The sequence below is a fragment of the Ornithorhynchus anatinus genome, chromosome 16 (assembly GCF_004115215.2).
Source record: "Ornithorhynchus anatinus isolate Pmale09 chromosome 16, mOrnAna1.pri.v4, whole genome shotgun sequence".
NCBI lineage: Eukaryota > Metazoa > Chordata > Mammalia > Monotremata > Ornithorhynchidae > Ornithorhynchus > Ornithorhynchus anatinus.
Genome location: NC_041743.1, coordinates 36,227,728 through 36,244,972, shown reverse-complemented (window position 1 = coordinate 36,244,972; position 17,245 = coordinate 36,227,728). Strand labels below are relative to the sequence as shown.

Here is a 17,245-nt window from a genome sequence, read left to right as displayed (position 1 = left end):
CATCAGGCACTGAGCTCACCCTCTCCCCCACCCCCATCCACTCCCTCCAGGCCTGGTCTAGGCTGGCTCAGATCCATCTAGCAGAGAGGGCGAAGAATAGGGCCAGAAACTCTCCCTGCTGACTGCTCAGGCGGCCCTCTCACTCCAGCTTCAAGTGTGATGCCCAGGAGGAGAGCAGTTATGTGGGCAAGGAGAGCAGATGGGCAGAAGGGTCAGATCTTTAGGGAGGCAACTGGCCAAAGAAGCAAATGGACAGGCAATGGTTGTCTGATGATGATGATTTTGATGGTATCTGTTAAGTGCTTACTATGTGTCAAGTACTGTTCTAAGTGCTGGACTAGATACAAGCTAATCAGACTGTGTCCCACATGAGCTCACAGTCTTAATCTCCATTTTCCAGATGAGACAACCGAGGCACAGAGAAGTGACTTGCCCAAGGTCACACAGCAGACAAGCGGCAGACTGTCTTTCGGAACCTTCTGACTCCCAGGCCCATGTTCCATCCACTAGGGCATGCTGCTTCTACTTCCAAGTGCTTAGTACAATGCTCTGTACAAAATAGGCACTCATAAAATGCTATTATTGATTGATTGAATGATTGTAGCTGCAAGAAGGGGCAAGGGATGTGCCAAATTCTAGTTCTCCTGCTGCTGGCACCAGTGGGCACAGGGGTCATTCCCCCTTGGCCCATCATCAACATCATCAGCTTCAGCAATGTTTAGAAATCACTGAGTAAAGAGATCAGGACAGTCTATAAACAATGACAGATCAGATTCTAACCGGAAATTAGATGGGCCAAAAAGGAATTTGAAGAGCACCTTGTTCAGGGATGCCAAAGCTAATAATAAAAAAAGATTCTTCAAACATCAAAACCAAGAAATCAGTAAGGCCATGACTGGTGCTATTTAGTGATTATAGGGAGTGCTCTCAGGAAGGAGGAGGAGATAGTTATGAGGCTCATGCATCATTTAGTTCAATCTTTTCTGAGGAAGATGTTATATCAGAGATTCCCACATTCTAATTGGTCTTCTGAGGAGGTAGTGTCAGGGAACTGAATCAAATTGCAGTGGCCCTGTTGATAACTAGACGTTTATCCATTGAAGTATCCTGAAGGCAGCCATGAGGGGAAGTTGTGTAACTCCCGGCAAGAGTATGCAATCTATCGTTTCAAGCGGCCACTGGACCGCAGGACTGATGGATTGCCAATGTAATTCCTATCCTTAAGAAGAGTTAAGGAAGAGACAATGGAAATTGTAAGTTGCAGATGTTTACTTTTCTACCTGGCAAATTAGTAGACTCCATAATTAAGCAAAGGATCAGGGAGCATTTAGAAAAACACAATCTGTCCCACAACATGGTTTCTGAAAGAAAAAAGCGGGCCTCATCAATTGGCTGGGTTTGTCAAAAGGGGTCAAGAAACATCTGGATAGAGGGGAACCAGTAGACAGGATATACTAAAGAAATTCAAAAGGTTCCATACTACAGGCTTTGAAAAAAACAGAGCAATTGGGGGGGGGGGGCAGGGGGCAGGGGGAATGTCCTGGGATTGGATAGAAAACTGGTTCAAGATAGGAAACAAAGGGAACGGATAAATGGCCGATTTTCAGTATGGAGGAGTTAAAATAGTGGTGTCCCCCCAGGGAACAGTGTTAGGTCTGGTTTGGTTTAATATCTTCATAAATAATCTGAAAGAGAGAGAGTGAAATCTCCCCAATTCAGAGTTTGCACTAAGTTTTTCCAGCTGGTGAAATGCCATGCACAAGAGTCTAAACTATAGAAACACCTCTTAAAGCAGAAAGCATGAGCCAAAAAAAATGGCAGACACACAGAGTGAGCAAGTTTAAAGTGATAAATCTAAGGACAAAATAATCCAAGTTGCACTTTCTTTGTAAATGCTCAATAATTACTATTGACTGATTGGTCAATGAGTTTGGAGAGATCAGTAAAAGCACAGGAAAAAAACTCAGACATTGTTGACTGTTTTTTTAAATGGTTACTCCGCTGTTCAGTAGAAGACAAAAATAAAAACCAGCGAGAAGCAGTAAGGCCTAGTGGAAAGAACACAGTCCTGTCAGTCAGAAGGACCTGGCTTCTAATTCCAGTTCTGCCACTTGTCTGCTGTGTGACCTTAGGAAAGTCACTTAATTTCCCTGTGCCTCAATTCCCTCATCTGTGAAATGGGGATTAAGATTGTGAATTCCATGAGAGACATGAACTGTGTCCAACCTGATTAGTTTTTATCTACCCCAGTGCTTGGGACAGTTCCTGGTGCATAGTAAACACTTAAATATCATTAAAAAAAATCTGTACCCCAAGGAACCCAACTTCAATCCCCATGGTTCCTTCCAAGACCACTCCCTGCCACAGCAATCTACCTTGGGGGTGGGGAGGGGAAGGAGGAGAGGGTGAGAGGTGGAGGTGATCTACGGAAGCTACAGGGAAACCCGTATGAACAAAGGTGCACGATTTTCCCCTCTGATTTTCCTCTCTGAGCTACGATGGGGCTGGTAGAGTTTTTCTGTGCTGATTTAGAGAAGCAGTGTGGCTGAGTGGAAAGAGCCCGGGCTTGGGAGTCAGAGGTCATGGGTTCGAATTCTGGCTCTGGCACTTGCCAGCTGTGTGACTGTGGGCAAGTCACTTCACTTCTCTGTGCCTCAGTTACCTCATCTGTAAAATGGGGATTGTGAGCCTCACGTGGGACAACCTGATTACCCTATATCTACCCCAGTGCTTAGAACAGTGCTCTGCACATAGTAAGCGCTTAACAAATACCAACATTATTTGCATGGCTATCAGTCAGGTATTCAGGGTTCACTTGCATGGCCGTGGGTGCAGAGGAGGGCGAAAATGTGTTTGGGTCTGAGGATATGCAAGTGTCTGAAGTGTCTTTTTGGGCTGTGGGTGCTTCTGAGATTGTGCATGCCGGGGGTGGGGGGGTGTGTGTGTACAGGCCTCGAAGGGAAAGGACACAGACATGTAAGCCCTCTCTCCTTTAGGACTGAGAGCAAGGGGTCAGTAAGGGTTCTGCATACACAACAGTGAAGGAGGAGGGGGACAGGAAATTGTGGCTATAAAGAATCCAGAGGTCAACTAGACCAATCCCCTGCCTGGAGGGTTGCCTTGCCAGAATGGCACCTATCCTCTCTGTTCAAAAGACTAGGGATGAGGAAGACGCCACCAGCTTCTTAGTCATTTGCTCCCATCTCACACCTCTCCCTGTCAAAAATTTCTTTTCTCCTGTTTGCCTAACCGATATCCCATTTCCTCTAGTTTGGGAGGAGAGGAACAGCTGGTCCCTGTCTTCTGTTTAACAACAAAGCAGAAACTTGGGAATGGAAATTTGGGGTGGAGGGATGAGAGAGAGGAGACAGACAGGGAGAGAGAGAGAGAAGCAGCATGGCATAGTGGATAGAGTACGGGCTTGGGAGTCAGAAGGTCCTAATCTTAGCTCCACCACTTGTCTGCTGTGTGACCTTGGACAAATCACTTCACTTCTCTGTGCCTCAGTAACCGCATCTGTAAAATGAGGATTGAGACTCTGAACCCCACGTAGGACAGGGGCTAACTCTTGTCATCTCAAACTTGACATGTCCAAAACATCTTCCTACCCAAACCCTGTCCTCCCTGCGACTTTCCCACCACCATCCTTCCTGTCTCACAAGCCCGTAACCCTGGAATTATCCTTGACTCTTCTCTGTCATTCAACCCACATATTCAATCTGTCACCAAATCCTGTCGGTCACTAAAATCCACCCTCTCCTCTCCATCCAAACTGCTACCACATTAACCAGTCACTGATCCTATCCCGTCTGGATTACTGCATCAGCCTCCTTGCTCTCCTCCCCACCTCCTGTCTCTCCCCATTCCAGTCCACACTTCACTCTGTTGCCCAGATCATTTTACTACAAAAATGTTCAGGACACGTCACCCCCCTCAAAAAACTGCAGTGGTTGCCCATCCACCTCCATATCAAACAAAAACTCCTCATCTTTGGCTTTAAAGAAGTCCATCACCTTGCCCCCTCCTACTTGACCTCACATCTGTCCTACAATCCAGCCCAAACATTTTGCTCCTCTAGTGCTAACCTTCTTGCTGTGTCTCGAGCTTGCCTGTCTCACCAGGGTCTCCTGGTCCTTGTCCTGCCTCTGGCCTGGAACTCCCTCCCTTCTCAAATCTGACAATTGCTCTCCCCCCTTCAAAGCCTTATTGAAGGCACATCCCTTCCAAGAGGCCTTCTCAGACTAAGCCCCACTTTTCCTTATCTCCCACTCCCTTCTGTGTCAACCTGACTTGTTCCCTTTGCTCTTCCTCTATCACAGCCCCAAAGCACATATATATATATATATATATATATAAAAAATATGTAATTTTATTTATTTGTATTGGTGTCTGTCTCTCATCTTCCCGACCCCCAGACTGTAAGCTCGCTGGGGGCAGTGAATGTCACTGTTTATTGTTGTATTTTACTTTCCCAAGTGCTTAGAACAGTGCTCTGCACAGTAAGAGCTCAATAAACACGACTGAATGAATGAATGAACCCGATTTGCTTATATTCTCCCCAGTGCTTAGTTCACTACCTGGCGCTTAGTAAGCGCTTAACAAATACCATAATCATTTTATTATTAGAGAGGGAGACAGATGGGGAGAGAAAGGGGGACAGATGGGAGGAGAGAGACAGATGGAGAGATAGAGAGGGAGAGAGACAGGGAGAAGGAGGGAGTGGAACAGACGGGGTGGAAGGAGAGAGGGAGACAGAGAGGGAAAGAAGGAGGAGCTTTGGAGAGAGGGGGGGCACAGTTCTCAACTCCCCGCAGGGAGGGAGGGAAGAGACCCTGGCCCTCTCCTCTGTGGCCTTGTCTGCATTTCATGAGTGGGAGCGGCCCCAACTCGACGCTTACCCCCATTCCCTCTGCCCATGCGGTGAGGGGTTGTAATGGAAAGCTCGGGGGATCGGACGGTAGCCCCCATCTTAAACCCTGGGGCGTCTCCCCGCATTCTAAAATCTGGAGAATAATGGCTCCTCTCGGGGCAGCGGCAGGGAACAGAGATCCCAGCTCAGAGCTGCGGGAGCCGCCCAGTCACGGCAGGGAGAACAGCGCCATCTAGCGTACACGCGCACTCACGCCCGCACGGCCAGGAGAACAGCGCCATCTAGTGCGCGCACATACACACACCAACCCTCGCACGCAGGGAGAACAGCGCTATCTAGTGCACAAACATACACACAACAGTCCCTCCCGCACGCAGAGAGAATGGCGCCCTCTAGTGCTCAAACATACACATAACAGCCCCCTGCATGCTCGGAGAACAGTGCCATCTAGTGGGCACATTTAATAACAACAATCAATAATTATGGTACTTGTGAAAAGTTTATCATGTTCCAAGTACTGTTCTAAGCGTTGGGATAGCTACAAGTTAATCAGGTTGGATACAGTCCCTGTCCCACATGGGACATCCCCATTTTATAGATGAGGTAACTGGGGCCCAAAGGAGTGAAGTGACTTGCTTAAGGTCACATAGCAGACATGTGGCAGAGCTGAGATTAGAACTCAGGTCCTGCTATCTCCTTTCCCCATCCAGCATCACCAACAGTGACTTTAGAAGATTTTCCAGGTTCACTGCACCTGATTCCACTCATCCCCAACTTGCCCCTTTCCTCTAACCTCCCTCCAGTATTTTCTATAGCTTTAATTATGGGTCTGGGAGTCTGTTGTCTGGGCTCTTGGGTGTCTGCTATGTTCTCTAAGTCACATGCCTTAGATCTAAATGAAACCTTGGATTGGCATTGTTAGTTATCTAAATAAAATCTAGGACTGGCACTGTTAGTTAAATGCAAGCTCATAGGGATTGTATAGGAAGTGAGAGAGACAGATGATGAAGGTGATGATGATTTGCGTCTACTTGTCTAGGTGTCTAGCCTGTCTGCCCCGCGAGGCTGTAAGCTCTTTGGGGACTGGGGCCATGCTCTCTGTCCTCTGCTATTCCCCTGGGTGTCCATCCTGATGTTCATCACCTGGAATGTGTTAGGGTCTGACTTCCTGGGGCAGAGGGGCACCAGAGGGAGGCGAGGGAGGAGAGACTCACCCGGGTGCAATGGCGAGTGACAGCCAGGACCTCATCTTCCGTGAGAAGGCGGCGGGCCAGGTCCTCGATGAGGGGCAGGCGGCTCTCCCAGGCTGGGCGGGGGCCATCTCCATTGAACGACTGCCCGGAAGCCCCCCAGAGCCTTGGCGAGAGCAAGGTCCGCCCCCGGTCGCGGTCTGGGGAAATAGGAAAGGGTTAAGGGAAACGGAGGGGTGGGGGGAAAGGGAGAATGATCCCAGAGGGATGAGAGGGCACCTGACCTGAGGAGTGGCTGCAAACCAGTGGCCCCACCAGAAGTTCCCTGACCTCCCCAGTTCCCCTCTCAGCAGAAGCCACAGACATCCCAGGAAGGCACTCAGCCCCACCCCCAAGGGCCTGGCTTGTGGCTGAGGGAGGGGACTTCCTTAAATGGGAGAGGAAGGCCCAGGCTTTTGATTTCCCCTGTTTCTACAACTCTTGTAGATTACCAGTTTGGTTTCCTCTTCATCTCCAGATTGTGCAAACCCCCACCCCCTCTGAGAACACCCCCTTCAAGATATTTGGACCCTCACATGCCCTCTATGAGATTGTTGTGCCCCCACCCCTCCAGAAAGTCTCTATGCTTCCTGAGGAATCCCACCTATCTCCTAGGACCCTCCAAAAATCATCTCCACTAGACTCGTCATAGGGCAGAGGGCTCACCCAGCCCAGGGAATCAACAACTGCTGGCTGCATGCAGAGTAGGAGCAGAGTTGGGTGTACCCAGCCTGGATGGATGTTAATTAGCACTGGGCAGCTGGGAGGCCTGCAGTCCTGCCCCAAGCTGGGTTCCTTCAAGGCTTGGCGAGGGGGTCAATCACGAGGGGGGCAATCAGTGGCTGTGGCTATACCCAAAGAGGTGATGGGGAAAAAAATCAAGATGGGGTGCTGGGCAGGAGACATTACCCCGCCTCCGCCTCCAGGTGACAAACTTGTGCATTGCTCCACCTGCGGAGAGAGAAGAGGGTGTGTGGGGAGTGGAAATGACAGGCTGTTCCTCCACTTTTGGGTCCGGCCCCTTCCAGCTGTCTCCTTCCCCAGGGCTGGTGGAGCGGGGTAAGCAGGGAGCCCTTGCAGGGCTGACAGCAATCCCAGGGTAGGCCAGGTGGCCCAGCTCCAGCCTCTCTGGGTAAGGCCTTGGTCCCCGGGGTGAGGATCCTGCAGATGGAGCAAGCTGCTAGAACCCCTCAGGCCACAACCATGGTTTTTCCCATGGTTGACCTTGGAGATCGGCGCACAAGGATAATACACCTGGAAAATTGTACAATCCACAAGGGAGCAGGGAAAGATCTCAGGAGCTCTGGCTCCCTGATAAAACTCCTCATTATCCACTCCTCCTGGTGGGGCAAACAGCTCTGCAGAATATGTACCTCGCAATCTCAAGCCCCCATCCAGGGACAAGCAGAAGGCTCAGGCAGAGGCCACCGGGTAGAGCGGAAGTGGTAGAATAGGCCTCCGTGAGACAATGGGGGCAGAAAGGGTGGGAAGAGGAGATCCAGAGGGGGTGGCTCAGGAGAGAGTCCAGAGACTGCACAAGATTCAAACTCTACAACTCATCCCATTAGAAAATATTCTAGAGCTGGGGCTAATTTCTGGACACTTTCAGCTCTGTCTGGGGCCACTTTGGGGGGCAAAATGACCTGGGTTCTAATCCCGGCTCTGTCACTTGTCTGCTCTGTGACCTTGGGGAAATCACTTAAATTCTCTGGAACTCAGTTACCTCATCAGTAAAATGAGGATGAAGACTATGAGCCCCATGTGGGACAGGGATTGTGCCCAACTTGATTAGCTTGTGTCTTCCTCTATTGAGAAAACTTCCCTTCTGTCAACCCCTCCAGCCCGTCCCCTCCCCAATGCCGGTTACCTTTGTCATTCTCGAGCCGCGTTGGGGATCGCCCGGGTTCCCTCCCTTCTGCTGACCTGGACTCTCTCTTTCCATCACCATCTTGCCGTCCTCCCCATCCTCCCTTGAAGAACAGAGTCATCAGAGTCTTGGAACGCCGTAGGGGGGCCCCCTTCTCCCCCAGGTTTGCCCGCTTCTCCTGCTTCCGTTTCTTCTTCTCTTCTGTGGGACACGGTGTGGAGTGATCAAGGAGAGGGAGGGAAGGACAAGAGGGCTCCCTCCCCACCCCATCTTTCCTCCTCCTCACCATCCAAGGTGCTAACTCCCCTAATCCTGGCCTCTGAGGGGTTGGAGGCGAGGAGCAGGCACAAGCTCTGGAAAAACCCTACCACACTCAGAGCAGATCACCCTGGTCAAGCTTGGATCTTTCAGGCCATATTAGCCCCTGGAGTGAAGAGAATTATGCCAGAGCCCACTCTGGCCTGGGGAGGGACAGATGGAAGGATTGCCTGCAGTCTGGGGGACCTATCTAAGGAGTTCCTGGCTCAATTCCTCCCAAGTGTTTGTCCTAGGGGGTGGGGGAGGCCTCAGGCTGGGAAGGCAACTGAGTCAGAGCAGGAGCTGTGGGCAAGGTTAGATGCTGTGCCCAGTCCTTGGTGAAAACACCAGCCTTTTCCACCTGTGGGTTCCAGCCACATGATCAAGCATCTGGATGTTTCCTCCAGCACACAGAAGGGCAATGACCATTTGGGAGAGGAGGGGACAGTCAGTGGCACATCTCCAAGGGGCCTTCCCTGAATAAGCCCTCCTTTCCCTCTTTTCCCACGCCCTCCTGTGCTGCCCTGACTTGCTCCCTTTATTCATCCCCCCTCTCAGTGCCACAGCACTTATGTACATATCCATCATTTATCATATTAATATCTGTTTCCCCCATAGACTGTAAGTTTATTGTGGGTAGAAAATGTGTCTGTTTATTGTTATATTGTACTGTCCCAAGCGCTTAGCACAGTGCTCTGCAAACAGTAAGCGCTCAATAAATGATTGAAGTAATGAAAGGAGGGACAGAGAGCAGCTGGAGGTCAGAAGGAGAAAGGGCATAATTGAAGCCCCCTCCTCTCAGTCCCCCAGATAGAGGAGCAGAGGCAGAGCAGAGGGGGGAAGCCCCCACAGAGAAGAAGGTCCTAGGCCTAGGGGTTGGAGATTTGGAGCGGAGTCCACCCACCATGCACAGTCAGGTAGCTTTGGGAGCGCACAATGGGCTGGCGAGGCTGACTGAGCGCCAGCAGCAATGCAGTCTTGGGGTTTTCTGAGCACGCCGAGCTCAGGCGGGACCCCGATGACCGGCCAGGTTCCCCCCGGATGGCGGTGTCTTTGAGAAACACGGTGGGCCTGATGCTACGCCAGGTCTCTGTCAGCTCCCCTGCATGGGAGGTCCCTTCAGGCTCCATCGGAAGGAGCTGGGGGTCCGTCTGCATGGCAGTCTCGGCCCACTCCCGGCCTCCGGCCTGGGGCCTGAGCTCCTCAGTGGAGATGCTCACGTCCTCCGTGTTGGTGAAGGTCAGGTCCAAGCAGGAGCCCAGGGCGGGGAGGGTGTGGGAGCCATTGACGGAGCCATAGGGGGTGCTGGAGGAGAAGGAGGAGATGGACGAGCTGGACTCCGAGGTCTGCGATAGCTGCTGCAGTTGGCCATTGGACACTAGGACAGGTTGGTGTCGGGAAGGAGGGAGGAGGAAGAAGTGAAAATCAGAAGGGGTGGTCAGCCACCTCCCTGTCCCGGGCAGGCCCCGCGCAGTGTGCTGGATGGCCATCTGGCCAGTGGAGTGAGGGATTGGCCAACCAGTCTGGGCCTCTGCCAGCCCAGGTAAAAGAGACAGAGCCTGCAGGTTGGGAGCCCCTCCACATCCACTCCCTCACTGGTGCCTTGTTTCATCTCTGGACCTTTAGGCTCTGAACCCAAGGTATCTGCTCTTTCCCCTTCTCCCAAAGCACAAGGGACCAGAGAGCTTGCTCTCCCGCTAGATTGTAAGCTCACTGTGGCCAGGGAATGTGTCTGTTATATTGTAACATACTCTCCCAAGTGCTTAGTACAGGTCTCTGTACTCAGTAAGCACTCAATAAATACAACAGACTGACTGACTCTCCCCAGGTTCCCTTCCCCACCCTAGAGGAGACCCCTCCCTTCCCACCCTTATCTGACTTTTCTCTTTGCCCACTCAAGTCCCCGCCTGCCCCAGGTCTTACATCGATCGAGCCAGCAATACTCCGACACCATCTCTTTGTACGCCGGGTACCGACCCGTCTCCTGTGTGGAAGGGGATGTGGGGTTGGGGGGTGGGGGGAGAGAACAGGTGGTGTGTAGGGGGTCACGAGTCTCTCCTCTCTGGAACAAGGCCAGCCGAGGCAGGGCGTGGGGGTGTGGGGAATACGATCCCCCAGAGCCCGAGAGCAGGCATGAATAATGAATCCTCCCCTCATGCTGCTCTCGGCTGAAACCAAATCTGTGGAGCCGGGGACACCGGGACTCAGACCACTCAGGAGACCCCAGGTTTCTCCCTCAGCCTCCTCCCCTCCTCTCCCTTCCATGGCCCTCCACCCCTCCCACCCTCCCATTCTTTCAACTGATAATGGCTTAGAAACTAAAACCCCAGGCCCAGGTGAAGTCATCCTGTCAATTCTCCTGCTCCCTTTTCCAGCTCAGACTGATGGGAGTCTCTACTTTCTTAAAAATGTTTTCAGGGAGAGTCACCCCAGCCCCCTTTTTCTCCCATTCCAGGAAGTTCAGGAAGCTTTTCTTTCTTTGTCATGTCACATTTAGCTGTAGCATGCTTATTTAATATTTCTTGTGTGGCATCCTCTCCCAATCCCAGGGCCTACTCCTTCTCCACTCCCCTGAGCACTGAGTAAAGTGGCCTCATATCTGGCCTGGCCTGGCTCCAGGTCACGGTACCTTGATAGTCATCATGATGTGCGTCTGCCCCTTCAAGACCTCCACGGCCCGGCTGTGACTGATGCTGTCAAACACGACCCCATTGGCCGCCAAGACCTGGTCTCCCACTTTGATGCCATTTTCTTCTGCTAATCCGCCTCGGTCCACCCTGGTAGACATTATGGCTAATGAGTCAGTGCCTGGTGGGCAGGCCCAGGTAGCTTTGTGGCTTCCCTGTGCCTCCACCGCAAATCTGAAAAGCCTCCATTCTGCCTCAAACCCGCATTCAAGTCTGGGCTCTCCAGAAGGGAAGCATACCCCTCAGGAATGGGTCCTTGAGGGTGACCAGTTAAGGGTTGGCTCTGGGCTCCCCAGAAGTGGTAAGATTTTGGGTCTGTGCCCCTCAGACCTGTGGGGTGGTTGGGGGAGCCCCAGATTTAGGTCAACTCTTGGACTCATGGAAACCCAACCCAAAACCCCACCAAATCCCAGAATCAACCCAGATTCCCTAAGTCCTTGGGACTGAGGTTTTCAGAAGTCAGCCCAAAGCCTGCAACAAGAGGTGCCCACCCCCACAGGAAGCCCAGTCCTGGTCAAACTCAGGCACCAAGGATCAACCAGGAGGAGTCTCCAGGGATGAGGGAGGAGTTGTCCTTGATACATCCTCAGCCTGCAACCACCAGCCCATGGAAACCACTTTCAGAGCCGGAAAGGCCTGGTTCCGAAGGGACACGGAGATGCTGAAGCCTGGGGAGCCAGGCAGACCTTGGGCAAAATCTCCATTACATAGCTGGGGAACTGGGGTGTCGAGCTCGTGTAGAGACCTAGATGAAACTGACAGAGTGGGTCCAAAGGAGAGCCACTCTCATCCAGCCAGGGCAGACAAGATACTCTTCTTATCCCAGGTCCAGAGCCTGGTGAACCTGGCATTCCCCCAAGCATAAGCAGTAACTTCTAGACCTTGCTTAGCCTCGTGTTCATTCCATGTGCCCAAGAGCATCGGGTCTGTCTCCCTCTTCATAGCCAACAGATAATTTCTCTCCCCACCTTCAAAGGCTTATTGAAAGCACATTTCCAAGAGGCCTTCCCTGACTAAGCAGTCATTTCCTTTTCTCCTACCCCGTCACCCTGATTTACTCCCTTTATTCACCCTCCACCTCTCAGCTCCACAACACTTATGTACATATCCATAATTTATTTATATTGATATCTGTCTCCCCCTCTAGACTGTAAGCTCATTGTGCGCAGGTAATACGTCTGTTACATTTTTATGTTGTACTCTCCCAAACACTTAGTACAGTTTTCTGCACACAGTAAGTGCTCAGTAAATATGATTAATAGATTGATCCATTAGCATTCCATGCCATCCCTCTCCAGAGTCCAATTCTGCCTCTTCCCACCCCACTTCCCGCTTGAATGCTTGCCCTTGCCGGTGCCTCCTGATCCTTTCACTGCCTGTCCAGTCTCCCCCAGCCTTTGTCCAACTTCACACAAGGCAGGGCCCGAGTCTTCTCCTCCCACAGTCCTTCCCCAAGACAGTTTGCCTCAGGCCCAGATCCAGTGGCTCGCTCAGCATGATGGACCCCCGAATGCCACTCCTGTTTGAGACCTAACTCACTTGGACACATAGATACCAAGGCCAAACTCCTTCCCGCCGCGAATGTTGAAGCCTAGGCAGTAGTCATCCGAGGTGGTGTAGAGGTGGACAATCCGCCGGACACCCTCCTCTGATCCGCTCTCTGATGGGCTCGAGCTGCATTTCTCCACCACCAGCCGCTGGTTCACCACATCGACCCTGGGGGAGGGGGTGGCACAGGGGAACTCAGCACTGCCTGGAGAAGCCTTGGTCCCTGCGGGTAGCTGGGGACTCTCGCCTTCTCCCGGGCCGGGGGCCAGGGCCTCCCACCGACCCTAGTCGCTGCCCAACCGTTGCCAGCTGCTTGGCTGTGCCAGCTTTCCTGGAGGTGCCCAGCACTCAGCACCCGGCTTGGGTTACAAAGGACAAGCCAATGTTGTGAAATGTTCCTCCCCCACTGCTCACTGATGGTATCTCAGCCCTCACCCAGGCCCTTCCTGTCCTCGGACAGAGGCGGCACCCTGAGGACAGCTGAGCCAGGCCAGACACCTGGTTTCCATGTGTGGGTCACAGAACACACTCTGGGAAGCAGCTGGGAGGGTTTGCAGAACAGGAGGAGATCAATCAATACTGTTAAGAAGTTGAGGGCAACTGGGGAGAGGAGAGAGTGGGAGCCCAGGGAGCATCAGAGCCTGGAGAGCAGAGAGAATGGAGAATGGAAAGGTGAGGTGTGGGGACAAAGGGGACAGAGAGGAGAGGGTCTTGGTGGCTGTTGGTCATGATGGCGACAGGCACATCAAGGACTTGAAAGCAGTCCCTGGCTCACTCGTCAACAGACTTGACAGAGGTGCAAAGAGGAGAGAGGGTGCTAGAGAGAGGAGAGCAGCACCTATGTCCCAGAGAGGTGGAAGGACAGGATGCCCAGGCTTAGAAGGAGGCTCCAGACAGAGTGAAAAAAGTTCGGGCCAGGAGATCCTCAAGGCGACGCTTCAAACAAGTGTGCCTCCCTTCCTTCCTCCCAGTCTATTCTCCAGGGACCACTTCCAGGCAAATGGGGAGGAGGCCTGGTCCCCTAAAGTCTTCTGGGTTCTCCTCCACCTTGTTCCTCTGTAGTTCAAAGTTCTTTCCCCTCAGTTTGTCTCCACCCCATTCCATGAGATTGCAGGGGCTATGGAAGCTGCAGGCCTACTGAGCTAGCTGACCGGTATTTGTCAAGTGTTTATTAAGTACCAAGTACTAGGGTAGATACAAGACCATCATTTCAAAAACAGTCCCTGCCCCATAACCTGAGGCAGTGAGAGTGGATCTCTCATCCCCATTTTACAGATGAGGAAATGGAGGTCCAGAGGGGTTAAGTGACTTGCCCAAGGTCACAGCAGGCTAGGGGCAGAGCAGGGACCAAAGTCCTTGTCTCCTGACTACCAGTCCCACACTCTTTTCACTAGGTGGACCACCTTCCAGGGGAACCCAAAGAGGCATCCTTTCCACTCACCAGGTGGTCTTCTCCTTGGAAAACTTGATGCCCGGCACCCGCCCCATCCGCCGCACCACCATGCGCAGGCGACTGTTCCCGGTCAGCACCTTGACTGCGCTGCCCATGGTGATGCTCTCCAGGCTGATGCCATTCACCTCCGTGATCTTGTCCCCGACGCACAGGCCAGCCAGCTCTGATATGTCAAGCCCCAAGTTACAGGTATCCGGGCCGGGAGGAGAAGGGATAAATCAAAGGTCACTATGAAGAGCTTAATCCCACCCCATACTCCCACCGGCCCCAGACCACAGCACCACTGGTAAAAGTCTAGTGTAGGCATTAGGACAGCAGACGAGGCTGGGGCAGCTGGGATCTGGGCCCAGGGTTAGGGAGCAGCTTCCCTAGGGACAAGGACAGGTAGGGGGGTCCAAGTTGTCCAGGGCTACCTCTGTGAAGATTCTTGGTTCTCCCCATCAAAGGAAATCTAGACTCCTAGTGGACCTTCTCCCCACCTGGGATGTGATTCTCCCAAGACCCTCCTAGAGTCCCCAGTCCCAGGATGCCCCTCTCACCGGCACTGCTCCCCTCCTCCACTTTGCTGACAAAGATGCCCAGGCCATGTTCTGAGCCCCCACGCACACTGAAACCCAGCTTCCCCGTGGGGCTCTTGTCCACGGTGATGGCATTGATGATGTCGCTCTCATCGCTGTTGGCTAAAGATGGGACAGGTATCAAAGAACCCTGATACCACCTCCACCCCCCACAACCCAACCTCCCAAAGGACAATTCTCCCATAGGAATGAATCCAATTCTGCACCTCTGTGATTATGTTCAGTCTCAGCTCTCTGGAATTTGACCAAACTTAACTAATCTAATCTGGGAGGTCAGGTCAACCATCCCCTTGCCTCTAAAATGGTTGGCCCCTCCCTAAAGTCCAGGGAGACATGGTTTTCTCCTAGTCCAAAGAACCTCAGGGCAAGAAAATACATAGCTTCACTTGCCTCCCTTTCTCAACACTCCCCCCACTTTCCCTTGTTTCACAACTAAAAATTAAGTTCTTCAGGAGGTCTCAAACTGAGCTCATCCTCTAGACTGTCAGCATGTTATGGGACAGGGAACCTGAATGTTCATTCTGTTGTATTGTACTCTCCCAAGTGCTTAGTATGGTGCTCTGCATATAGTAAGCACTTAATACCATTAATAAATTAATTGATTGATGGTCTTCCCTCCCAGACCTCTGCTTCCTCTTGCCTTTCCTATACCCATAATGGCTCTGCTAACCTCCCCACTCTCATAACCAGGGGACATACTGGACTCACCTCTTTTCATTCACCCCTCACATCAACCCATCCCCAAGGTCTCCTGACTCTTCCTCAGATTCTTCTCACTCCTCTCCGGGCCAGACCCCAAACACTTCATCTCTGGATTACTTGCTTGCCTCCTGGCTGCCAGCTGTTTCTGGCTGCCTGTCATTCTTGTTGGGCCCAGGGGAGCTGAGGACTTCATCCTCAGGTAAGGCTACACACTCTCACCTTAAGAGGATTTCTAATTTCCCCACTTTATATCCCCCTGACCTCCTTTATCTACCCACAACTGCCAAAAGCACTTCTGTACATATCTTCATAATCTATTACTTCCTCCTACCTAGTTGCCACTCTGGGGTCCTATCCATGAGGGTAGGTCTCTCTCTGCCCTCACCCAGCACTTTGGAAGAGTATGTGCCACTCTCTGCCAACATTGTCCCTCCTGAGTCACACTGTAACCCTCTAGACTGTAAGCTCATTGTGGGCAGGGGATATGCCTGTTAATTGTTATATTGTACTTCCCCAGGTGCTTAGTACAGGGCTCTGCACACAGTAGGCACTCAATCAATACAACTGACTGCAAGCCTGTCTTCCCTCTCTTGCTGGGATCTAAAGGCTCTGCTTCCGATGATCAGCGGAGTAACTATATAATCTTCAAGGACCCTCCACCAGCTAAAGAAACCTCCCAGAAGTTCCCACTTTCATGCTTGACTTAGTGGCACCGGCCCTTATGTTAGGGGATGTCTTGGAGACTGGCTGGGCTGATGTCAATCCTCTCCAGGATTCCATCAGCAGCCTGTCAGCCCTAAGCCCCAGAAAGGGAACCCAAGGCTGGAGCAAGGAAGGGAGCTACCCAAGGTCTCACACATTTCAATCTATGGTCCTGAATTCTCAGACTGAGGATGAACTGGGAGAGCAAGCAGGGACAAGGAATGCAGAGTAGGGGGCAAATCGAGAAGGAGCAAATAATAATAGTATTTTTAGTACTTGTAAGCACTTACTATGTGCCAAGCACTGGGGTAGATTCAATATAAACAGGTCAGACACAGTCCCTGTCCCAACTGGGGTTCAAAGTCTATGTAGTGGAGGAAATAGGCACTTAATCCTCATTTTAAGGAATTGAAGCACAGAGAAGTTAAGTGAATTTCCTTAGGTCACACAGCAGGCAAGTGGTGGAGTTGGGATTAGAACCCAGGTCCTAACTCCCAAGTCTATGCTCCTTCCACTAGATCACACTGCCTTCCTAAGGATTCATGAATCCCACTGAATCACTGCTCTACCCCTTTTGCACCTCCATCCTTCTTTCTATGACTGGGTCTGAGTTCTACAGCCAGGATTAATACTCCTTTCCCTAAGACCTAGCTCTCAATATAGGTTGAGAGAAACTGAGGGCTCAGTATAACCCCAGCATCCACTGCACTTGGCCTGTTTGCAGCCCCACCATTTCCACCATTGGCCATGACCTTCCCCCATCTCCCCCTCCCTTCCTCTCTCCCTCTCCACCCTGCAAGCTTACCTTCAATGGGAGAATTGATGAGAATGACTCTTCCCATGGGGGAGGCTGCCCGGAGTCCCCTGGAGGGGCCATTGAGGAGTCGCTGCTGCTTCCTCAGCAGGTACCGTGCTACTGAGCTGGTGTCACTGCTCAGGCTCTGGGAGGGGGAGCTCAGAGAGTCCAGGGCCAGGGGGTCAAATCCATATGCCATGGTAGACCCGAGCAGCTGCCACTGGACATCCAAGGCTGGTGTCTTTCTCCAGCCTGTCTCCCTAGTCTGAGGGCTCGGGGAGAAGAGGGAGATGGAAGGACAGAGGCTCTTGGAGAAGTGTCCCACTTTTATCCTTCAGTGGCTAGAAATGGGCCACACTTACATTTTGGCCTTTCAGGTCCTCTCCCACCAGGCGAAGGCGGCAGCCAGCATGGCTTGAGGGGGCATGATCCCTCAGGCTGGGGTCAGAGGTTGGCTGGCTGCGTATGGCCCCTCACTTAGGGCTCCCGCCCAGGCGGTCTACCAGAAGGAGTTTC

The 17,245-nt window shown here is 52.1% G+C and overlaps 1 protein-coding gene across 1 annotated transcript in view; it reads right to left on the bottom strand.

Annotated features, from left to right (window-relative positions):
* PDZD7 (PDZ domain containing 7) overlaps positions 1-17,245 on the bottom strand; it is a 27,305-nt gene extending 10,060 nt beyond the window's left edge. The window contains exons 1-10 of the mRNA XM_029080579.2: positions 16,739-17,245; positions 14,491-14,631; positions 13,940-14,114; positions 12,490-12,666; positions 10,893-11,040; positions 10,187-10,247; positions 9,168-9,641; positions 7,967-8,167; positions 7,009-7,050; positions 6,085-6,260 (exon numbers count right to left, since the gene is read on the bottom strand). Of these exons, the coding sequence (XP_028936412.1) occupies positions 6,085-6,260; positions 7,009-7,050; positions 7,967-8,167; positions 9,168-9,641; positions 10,187-10,247; positions 10,893-11,040; positions 12,490-12,666; positions 13,940-14,114; positions 14,491-14,631; positions 16,739-16,928 (1,785 nt within the window). The 5' untranslated portion in view covers positions 16,929-17,245. The remainder of the gene's footprint in view (positions 1-6,084; positions 6,261-7,008; positions 7,051-7,966; positions 8,168-9,167; positions 9,642-10,186; positions 10,248-10,892; positions 11,041-12,489; positions 12,667-13,939; positions 14,115-14,490; positions 14,632-16,738) is intronic.